This window comes from Lepisosteus platostomus, chromosome 18 (genome assembly GCF_059453375.1).
Source record: "Lepisosteus platostomus isolate fLepPlt1 chromosome 18, fLepPlt1.hap1, whole genome shotgun sequence".
NCBI classification, from domain to species: Eukaryota; Metazoa; Chordata; class Actinopteri; order Semionotiformes; family Lepisosteidae; genus Lepisosteus; species Lepisosteus platostomus.
In genome coordinates this window covers 13654812-13665582 of record NC_142628.1, presented here as the reverse complement: position 1 = coordinate 13665582, position 10771 = coordinate 13654812, and the positions used below count along the sequence as shown (strand labels likewise).

Below are 10771 nucleotides of genomic sequence, written 5' to 3'. Positions count from 1 at the left end.
CTCTATAACACTAGGTGGCGTAGTCGCAATTGTCCCCTTTGCCATTTAAAGCTATAGCATAGCCGCTCCACACACACAACAAACGTTATCTTTATCCGTTAGGCATTCGAGGGGTTTAAACAGCAAGTTTAAATAACACCTACAGCTGATTAAATAAATAAAACGGAGCGTTTTACTTAAACGCTAAATCCCTGGGCCAGACCACTCGCTTGGATGCGAGAGAAACACAGCAGCGGACCTCAGAAGGGAAGTGTGCGTCCACTTAAAAGGCCCCCCCGGCCTGCCCGCTCTCCCCCCGCCTGCCCGGGGTCGTCCGGGAAACAAGGAGACAAATAGTTCCGCGGGTGCGGGCGTTTGGTTCCGGGCGAGGAGACGTGGCTGCGAGGAGGAGCTGAGGGAAAGCTGGAGTGTGGAGCTCAAACCGCATGAGACTGCAGCGAGCAGACAGCTCGGCAGCGCCTCTGCATCAGCGAGCTGGATGGCAGGGCTAGTCTGGAGCGATCCCTGGAGCCACAGCAGGGTAAAAAAAAGAGAGAAATCACATTTAACCCGCGACGCTTTTAACGCGGCGCAGTCTCGACGTACCGAAATAAGGTGCATGAATGCATGCGTTTGAACTTGGTAACTTTTTGTTGTTGTTGATTTGTTGTTTTACTGCGAGCGTGTATTCCATGAAGTTGCTACCAATCACAGGAGATCTCTCGTTTCATTGGAGGCTGCTGCACTCTAGATATAAAAAAGAGGACTTAAAATAAGAAAAAGTTATTTTCTGGGAACTGTTACTTTTGTTGACGCGTCTAACTTGTTTTCATGCGAGGTCGAAATCTGTATTTCGTGTAATATAGCCAAACGTATCCATAAATCACGGTTTCTTCCATTTTCTGGGTCGCCTACGTGACGTCCGTGAACTGTATTGGCAGTAGCCGCAGTTCCCAAAAAAAACCTGGACTGTGTGAAACGTTGATGTAACGAAAGTAGTTTTTAAAAGTGAAAACTAACATGTTATCCCAAATAACGTTAAATGCAAGGTAATGCGTTGACTTGCAAGAGTTTTTGTCTTTTTTTTTTAACATTTGGTTTGCTAAATGTTAGAAACGGGCGAGAAACTGGAAACTTATTTTAAGTTTAAAATGGTTTTCCTCGACAAACCGCATCTTACCACTGTATAAAGTGTAGCTAATGAAATCACACGCTAGGTGCAGACTCGGTAACACTGGATTTATGACAGCGGTCAATTAATCATCTGCGCCCGTTATTTATTCAAACTGTGATGTTACTTTGTAAGTATTTCCCTGGGCGTGTAGAGTTCTGCACGTCCCAGTTTTAAAACACTCCGACTCGCTGCACTGAAGGACACCCATGACCAGGCCACGACATTAAGAGTACCGCTGTCTAGCACTGGGCAGTAATAATCGAAGTTAACTGAACGCTACAGTACCACCGTGTCAGGATGTATTTACTGAAGGAAACCCTACCGCAAATCTTAACTCGAGCACAAACCATTTGAACATTATTCGTGTTTAAAGGATGGCAAACATTAAATGCTCCTTTTATTTTTTTTTAATGACACGACTCAGAAAGAAAATAACGTTGGAGGTGCTGGTACCCACACGCATGGCCTTGAAACTACATCCTTATTTTTTTTTAAACTTAAAATAATTCAAAACGCTTTTTACAGTGTAAGTTCCAAACGCAGGAAGACTCGAGCTGTGAAATGAAACGGCATTATCGAATAACGGGGGGGTTGTCTGACTGATGAGACGTGAAGTCTCGAGTGTGAACAGATCATTTTGTCAGCTACGCCTGAGTCACAACTCCCGATCTGCAGTAGAGGGGACAAATGCATACTTCGGCCAACTTCTGAAAGCATTCACAGAGTCAGAACACTTGGAGGGAAAGGGTTTTTTTTTGGGGGGGGAGTGTTCTGTCTCATGAGATAATTCGGGATCTGTATAGGGGTCGGAGCCGCAGAGGCTGAACTCCCAACTAATCGAAAAGTTTTTTTTAAAAAAACAAAAAGCTGGCAGGAAGGGCAGTGCAGTGCTGGTGGGCTCTGTCCGCGTCCTTTTCTGGGGTTAAACATGGAGCTCGGGTTCTCTCTCTCTGCGCGGATTTCTAGCGAGAACGTAGGAGTTTTGAGTGAGCTCGAGTCATCCGTCTCAAGTCTCTCCGGTTATTCATTCCGGAGGGTCCTGGGAGATGTCGCGAGCAGAGCAGAACCGGGCCCGTCAGTCGAGGTGGAACGTCTCTCTCCAAGCTTGGGGGGGGTCCCAAAGTTGAAACCCCTCCGGTGTAGCTCTGTCAGTGGGGGCCACTGCCCTGCAGCACGGCTGGAAGTTGTGAAGGGGAGGGCTGTCCCTGCTGAGAACCAGGCCTGCTTGGGACCAATTTTCACGATGGCTTAACTCATTGAAGGTCCAAACCTGACACGAGAGGTGGGAGGTTTCTGCAGAGTTTTTCTAACTCGGCTTCACCTGGCAGCGTCTGCGCATAGCCTGATGCTTCCCTGTGATGATGTGAGCTCACTGAAGGTCTTTCTGTAATCATATACACTATGCTCTGTTGTGTCCAGTTATACTCCTGTAAGTCCAAGGCGGGGGAAAATAACTGCACATTAGTTTAGATACTAGTGAAAGGCAGGGCATGACCCTTAGCTGAACTTAATATTCAGTTTTTATGGTTGTATATTTTATAGTGTTCATTATCATGCTGTAACTTATATAATTTATTCATTCCTATGCTTAATTTAAAGGGCCCGTGTCTGTTTCTATCCCATCATCACCTCAGCCTCTGTAAATCCATTGGCTCTGGATCTGACTTCCTTATTTGGCGGCTCCATTATGATGTCATCATCACCCAGTTTCCATGGAATTTCTGACGATAATAGCCGAGCAAGTAGGAACTCTGCTGTGAGTCTGAGTTAAACTGGGATGCTATTTAAAGCTCGTTAATTCTGTCTAAGGGCTAAATTCCTTGTGCTTCTTTTTCCAGGGAAAATTAAAGATGCATGGACCTGAGTAGGGTCTCTTTGGGTTAAATCAATATGCAAATTAATCAGATGAGTATTGATGTCCCCTCATGTTGTTGGACTGTAAGCAAAGTCAGAATATTTCTTTTTTTTTACCACTCTCACTACTCTCCAGATTTCCCATGTCATCCTAATTATTGTTATTGCTGTTATTCAGCTGACCTTTGGTAAGTACTTTGGAATAGAATTTGATTACATGTTCCATTTCAGTATATGCAATCATACACTCTTCTTGGTTTTAATCTGTGGAATAAAACCAAACTTACATTTATTACATCTGAAATATGTGGTGGTTATTTCACCCGCCCAGTAGATCGTCTGGGTTTTTCGCACTTGGGTTAAGAGAGAGAGAGGTGGCATCAGTGTGCATTTTTGCTCTGCTGGAGATGGCGCAAGTACAGTATTTACTGGAAGGAGGTGTCAGTGATGTGCTGTTTTACAGCTCAAAAGATTGTACTCTGCCCACAAGCATATTTAAGCAGTTTATTTCCACATAATACCTAGGAACTAACTAAGCAGCTTGTTGTTCTCTGACATACTGTATACTGTGATTTTCCTAGTTTTGTCGAAGCATGTCATTCTTAAAACACAGTTTGTAACTGTGCAGGTGAAGTGAATGTGGAGCTACTCTTACTTTTTAGAAGCAGGGGAAGCTAAGTTTTTCTGTGGAAGAAAAGTCTGAAGAAAAGGTGTTTGCTGGGGCTGTTCTAAACCCCAGGAATTTAGCAACCTTTGATTCCTTAAGCCAGAGGCAAGAAACCTCATCCTTACATATTTGAAAAAGAGATCATCCAAGCAGGAGCCTTAGGCCCTGCAGTCTCTCCCTCACTACAGTTACAAGTCTTGACCTGCAGGAGCCCCAGCTGAACAGGGCTTTGTTTAATTTGTGCTGGCAAATGTACACTGCAGTGTTCCTTATGCATTTTGAGTCTGACATTTGCATTGTTTCCTCAAGGTCGGAGATAACCGTGCCGTGAGGCGGAGGTTTTGAGTATCAGCAGGGCCTGAAAGTAAACGCCAGAAAATTTGTCTGCAATTACTCATTCCCCCTGCCCTTTGGTTAAAAGCTCTGCATGTGGCAGGCTCGGATCGGCTTGAGTCCCTGACGGATTAAGCCCAGCACGGTTACAGCTGTTGCCGCTGCGTAACTGGCCGGCCGTGCTCCTGTCTTTGCAGTGCCGAGACCCGTGTTGGCGTGAGTCCTGCCTGGATCAGAATGAGAGCTCAGAGACCTGCCTGGCCTGTGGCACTCCTGTTCTCCGCTGTCGCCGCCCTGCTGTTGATCTCGTCGGGGGCCCTGAGCCACAGGCCCAGCGTTAAGAAGATGTCCCAGGCCACGGTGGTCCAGGCGGCGGGGGGCCCTTGGGGTTGGTGCGTGGAGGAGCTGCTGGGGTTCCGGCTGCTTTCCGAGCTCTTCAAGGCGGAACGGGCGGACGCCTGGGTCTTCTCCCTCATCGGCTCCCTCATGGTGGGGCTCAGCGGCATCTTCCCCCTGCTCGTCATCCCCATTGAGGCTGGGGCAGCCCTGAAAACTGACGGTACGTCCCGGTGAGCCTGAGCCGTCTCCCTTCCCCGCGCGCACACAGATGGCACGGAGCGTGAAGAACTCGCCTGCGCTTTCCGAGCTATCGGCTGCTGGTTTGGTGGCATTTCTTCACAGTTCTTGTCCGGCTAGGCCTGGCAAGAGTTCATCTGCCCAGCACTTCATTGTTCATGGAACTGGACAGAACGGTGTGCAGACCTAAGCATGTCTTTGCAGCATCGTCGGCAGCACTTGAAGGTGCGTTGTGGTGCAAAGACAGGGCTGCCAATCCGGTTCCGTGGTCCTGGGGTAACAGCCATGCTTTTCTCCTATTGCATGCGATGAATAAGCTGTTCCTAAGCATCTAACGAAATCACTGAGTCAGCAGGAAAATGTGCTGAGTGGGTTAATAATAATTATAATTGCTTACACTTATATAGCGCTTTTCTGGACACTCCACTCAAAGCGCTTTACAGGTAATGGGGATCCCCTCCACCCCCACCAGTGTGCAGCCCCACCTGGTTGATGCACCAGCAGCCAGAGTGCACCAGCTACTGTATTAGTGGGGAGGAGAACAGTGATGAAGCCAGTTCAGTGATGGGGATTATTAGGAGGCCATGATTGGTAAGGGCCAATGGGAAATATGGCCAGGACACCGGGGTAACACCCCTCCTCTGACCGAGTCAGGACCTCGGTTTTACATCTCATCCAAAGGAAGGTGCCTGTTTACAGTATAGTGTTCCCATCACTATACTGGGGCATTAGGACCCACACCGACTGCAGGGTGAGCGCCCCCTACTGGCCCCACTAACACCTCTTCCAGCAGCAACCTTAGCTTTCCCAGGAGGTCTCCCATCAAGGTACAGACCAGGCTCACAGCTGCTGAGCTTCAGTGGGGCTGCCAGCTGTGAGTTGCAGGGTGATGTGGCTGCTAGCATATGATTTAGTGGGTTGACCGGTGTCTCCAAAGTAGCGTGATGCACTGGCTGCTCTGCTTTAGGATGGGGAGAGGGACAGGCTCTAGGGCTGCTGTGACCGATTTTAGGAATAAGTGGCTGTCCGGTGACCAGTGGCCTGTGTTTTTTATTTTGTCCACTTTTGTAAGAAAAGATCAGAATGTTCCATGTAGTTTGTTTTCCAATCTCACACAGATGGAGGGGGGGAAAAACACTGTACTGCCATGAAATGAAGAAATGAATGACGCTGTCAGGTTATAATCGCTTTGTGAGCCTTTCAGCTTCCATGCTTCAGAACAGACCTCGCTCCTGGAAAGTAGTTTTTGCTTTGTGATTGAGAGTCAGGATTGGCCGCTGTGCTGTGTTTAGAAGATTTGTAATCCTGCAAAGCAGGCGAGTGGATTCTTTCTTTTTTTTAAAGTTCAAATGTTTTTACAGTGCGAACTTGCAGGCGGACTCATGCTGTCGACTTTCATATTTTACAAAGGCAGAAATGAAAGCACATTTTTCTGAGGGACAGTGCTTAAGAGATGAGCAGTCCTGCTAATCTTTGTGAATAGATAATTTCATGGAAAGCTCTTGGCATTCAATGCTTCTGGGTATATTATTTTGTATTTTGCCTGATCTGTCCTTTTGAATGCTTGATTTAAAAAAAAAATGCATCTGTGGAAATTATATTATCCCTGTCAGACTCCATTCTGGGGGACATGGGTGGTGACATGTTGCTCATACACCTATAGAGTGCTAATTTGAGTTTGGAAGATTTCTAGTCCAGATTGCAAATTTATCAAAAATCTTGTCCAAATTCACAGTGATTAGGTTAAACAATGTTTACCTAATTGTTTACCTAATCAATGCCTTTTCAATTTAATGAACCACATTAACATTAACGCCTAATTAACTAAACAAAACTGACTAAAATGTAATGTCTTTTTTTTAAAGTTTTTTTTAACTTTTGTTCTTTATGTTTTTCTTTTTTAGGATCTCGTGTACTAATGTACTTGATATCTGAAGATGGGTAATGGACTTGTGTTTATCAGACTGCAAGTCTCACTGACCCTTGCAGTCATTCCTCATTGTCACTGGTACCTGTGGATGAGTGAAGGGCGATATTAGCTTTAATGTTTGGCACAGTTAGAAGAAAGGGGGAAAGGTGAACCAGTCAGTGCTATTGGCCAATGTCAGTTGTGAGGGGGGATTGGAACATCTAGAATATACTGTATCTCTAGGCTTTGCATGAAGCACAATGCAATGCAATACTATAAAGAAAAAAAATTTTTTTGAGAATGAGACCTGAACCTTTTTTTTTAATCTTGGGTAAACAAAAGGCTCTCTTAAGTGTTTTATCGTGAGCAATGCTATTAGCCTCGTCAAATCTTTGCTGCCAGATAGTGTTGTATACTAATTTCATCATCCTAAAAGCAGTCCTAGGAACAGGTAATGAATGACTTATCAAGCCAGCTTATACTTGTGTGTCTGGAATTAATCAAGGTCCTCTTTGTAGCAAGTCAGCAGAGCCCGCGACTCATAAAGACCAGTGGAATGCTCAGATGCCTAGTTTGTGCTCTCTGAACTCTGGGTCTGTGCTAAATCCACAGCCACTGCCTACCTGGAATATCTGACCTGGCATTTCTTTGTTGTTACTGGGAAGTATTTGGCAAGTGCCAGTTTCACCCTTGCTGGAGCAGTCCCTGAAATGGGAGTCTCTAAACCAGGCCTTGTCGTGGATAAATGGGATGTTAAACAAAAAGTGATTAATGGCTCGTTAGGCATTTGGAATGCATGACTTCTCTGGTTCAGTCCCAGATCCCCATGGTGCATTGTGTATCTGGGCACACTGTGAATGCTGTGTATTACAATCAAGCTGGATGGAGTAGAGTAGTCGGGTATGATCTTCTAGTGTTTGGAAGTATGTCTCACATTTGGCAATCTGAAGAAGAGAGCTGGAGCATTTTCATTGCTGAACTTTGTATAAACGTCTTCTGTATGAAAAATGCAACTTAATTCACTTCTCTCCCCTCAGAGTATGAAAAGAGCACTAGGACACAGTATAGCATTTATGCCTAATAGGAGCTTCTCAGGCTCTCAGTGATGCAAGTTCTTAAAAGCCTTTTAAGAAGAGGCAGGGTTTGTGACTTTAACATGGTGGTGCCTGTGGGATTGTGTGTTTCCCCGGTGGTATGTTAGAATTTGAGGCTTTCCAGGGATTCATTGTTTCTTGATCTGGATTGTGTTTTACCTGTTCCAAGAGGTATCGATGCCTGTAATTTCATACGATTGTGGGGCTTACTTTATAAGTCCAAGACGTGTTTGTGTGTGTGTGTAGGCTTCCTGTGTAGGAAGAGTAAAACATGTCATGAGCTACACAATTGACAAACATCCTTCAATATCGGCATTGTTTAGGGGAGAGAAAAGTACAAGGTTTTTAATTTTTCTGTTCTGGGCTCTACACCGTAAATCCTTGTAAAATATAATTGAACTAGTTTTTCTTCCATTTTTCAAACTCTGCTAAGTAATTATTTACATAACTGACTTTTCTTGTCACTGTTTATATTCTGAAGGCAGTTTTGAAGAGTCCTAGATATGAAAACTGAGTGATGCAATCGAAATCTCCATTGTGCAGCAAAACACCTGGGCTACTAATCGAAACGGGGCACAAACCTGTTGAAGACCAGTTTTACTAAAGCAAATAAGACTGTTTGTCTTTTTCTGCTTTCCTGTTGCACATAAATTAGGCACAGTTCTGGAATCAAATTTCATCCGGGGTTTTCTGAATGCCCAAAGAGGGTTGGTACAAAGTGTAGAATGAAATGATTATCCTACATCGCTGCAGGCTGTAGGCGACACGATGCCCTTAAAATTGTGCAGCACCCTGTATTTCCCCGGTTTTCCTTGCATTTGATTTCCAAAGAGTCGTTTTCCTTGGGAGTTGTGTGCTGCAGTGTTTATTTATGCAGACGCAGGTGTGTACTATTCTGATCAGACAGGGCATCAGAAATGAATCGCGAGAGGAGTGAACCCACAGGGAGGAGAGCTAAGGTTTTTACAAATGCTGGTTCGTTAAATCGGGACGATGACCTTGAAATTGGAATGTGAATTGGTGATCGAGCTGCCTGTCGAGGCTAGATTATCTCCTGACACTTCTGAGAAACTGCAGACAAAGCAGGGAAATGCTCAGAGGCTGAAGGTAATATGCAAAGCTGTCCTCTTACATTCCCTGGGTATTTTTTTTGTTCAGTAATGAGCTGAGTGCTATCCTCCTTTGACGGGTACAATTTCTGAGCCTTCTTCCTGGTGTTCAAAGGCTTTAGTTGGAAGCCTTTGGTTTTTTTTTAAGCACTTGTCTCCTGCTGCGATCTGTCATTTATTTTAAATACCATACTTATTTTTTTTTTTAAAGTTGAACGAGCTGGTTAGGCCTCTATGCTGGAATTAGGGTGAATGTGGCACAATGATGTGATGTTGTCATAAGTGAGGATTTGAAAGCAAGCAGATTTCTCTATTCTCTGCCACAGGGCTAAGTACCAGTTAGAGGTGAGACAAAGGAGATGTTTCCTAGCCTATTCATTCTCTCTCTCTCTGCCCCTCTTTCCTGCTTTGAGCATTTGGACAACTTTAATGTTAGGTCTGCTTATCTTTGTTTTCCTTTGTCTCTTTCATTTCGTACGTGTTGTAAAAAGAGACGGGCAATGAGGTGAATACAAGTGGAAGCTAGAAGCACACACATTTAAAACCATAAGAGTCCCCTTCTTTGGAACAAGCTACCCAGCCACGTGGCTGAAGCCGATACCCAGACATCCTTAAAGAAACAGCCATATGAGATCATTGGATTAATTAGCTTCTAACTACCAAAACAGCCAGATGTTGTTGGTAAATGTTACTCTTCTGTGCTGAATCCAAAACTCCTTCAAATTCTGGATGGGAATATTATGCATTAATGTGCTTGATTTTCTTTTTAATCATCTGCACCCTCCAACTGTGTATTCCTTAGAGTTGTTCATATTCTCTTTAGAAAATCGGCATTATTTAGAGTTAAGTTTGCATGTGATAATCCACGCGTGCGCAATCTTGTACGTTTTGTATGCATTGTGCAATGTAACTTTTGTGTGCAAGCATCGTATTGTCTGAGCAAATGCCTAGTGCCTTTTGTGTTACTTGGCAAGTACAGTAACCTGTCGTGTTGTACTAATCTGTTGAAGCACTTCTCCGAGTGCAGTTTTCTCTTAGGCGTCTGAATCCTTTATTGACAACAAGAGGGTTGAGAGACCGCCACCGGGCACTTCAATTAATGTCTTCACCGATATTCGGAGAGTCTTTTCACTTGTCAGTTTTGGTCTGCGAGCTCTGCTGTTGAAGGAGGGAGTTCTCCAGAGCTAGTCTCTGGACTAGCCAGGCTCTCTCGGACTCCAGGTAACCCGTGAATCTCCCTGTCGTTTTTCTCCACCGTGCCTCCTTGACTTCAGCCGGATGCCAGAGACTGAAGCAGCTGCTCAGCTTTGCCATCGGCGGGCTGCTCGGCGATGTGTTCCTCCACCTCCTGCCTGAAGCATGGGCCTACTCCTGCAACGGGACTGGCACAGGTACCCACTGTTCAATACCCGATCGACTCAATCACCGATCAATCGGGGCGCCCGCCGTCCTGCCACAGCCTTTACAGTGCTTTGCACAAGTCAGACCTAAGGATTTCCATTGGCATGAATGAATAATTTAAAGGGGACAAAATAAGTGAAGAGTGAAGGATATGAATTCTGCACACTAAGGGTGGGTAAAAAATAATTTAATGTACAGTTTTCCAAGGGACTTTAGAGGATAGGGAGGAAAACATTGAAGGATTTTCCAGTGAGTCACCAAGCATCTACAGTGTTTGAGCAAAAGAATAATAGAAGTAGAAAATGGTTAAATCAAAAGCTCGACCTGCTGTCCACTCCCAAAATCCATACCCAGGGCTTTTGTGACCATCTTCAGATCTCGAGAGGCTTGTGTGCCGCCGAGAACCGGGTGGGGTTTGGCGAGGGGGCCGATGTTGTGAAGTTATTTTGGACCTGCAGCATGTCTGCCAGCGTGTCTGTTCCACCGCGACTCGCAGTGTAATTTAACTGCCACATGCTGATGGGTGTAACAGTGAACTCCAGAGGAATGGCAGGCATCTTGAAACTGTTGTCTGGGCAACACTGTGGTGTTCCTGCTTGACTGTGCCATTTCAAAACTGTTTACACTGGAATTGTCGAGAGAAAAGGCAGTCTCTCTCTGTCTCTCCCTGGAACC

General features: G+C 45.1%; 1 protein-coding gene across 2 annotated transcripts in view; it reads left to right on the top strand.

The window, feature by feature from the left end:
- The first annotated feature begins 354 nt into the window (after positions 1-354).
- Positions 355-10771, top strand: part of slc39a13 (solute carrier family 39 member 13) — a 28566-nt gene continuing 18149 nt past the window's right edge. Inside the window, exons 1-4 of one of the 2 annotated variants that reach the window (XM_088610998.1) lie at positions 355-520; positions 2753-2909; positions 4205-4566; positions 9970-10086. In XM_088610998.1, coding sequence (XP_088467124.1) covers positions 2866-2909; positions 4205-4566; positions 9970-10086 — 523 coding nt within the window. In that variant the 5' untranslated portion in view covers positions 355-520; positions 2753-2865. The remainder of the gene's footprint in view (positions 521-2752; positions 2910-4204; positions 4567-9969; positions 10087-10771) is intronic. The other variant, XM_088610999.1, reaches the window with a different exon arrangement.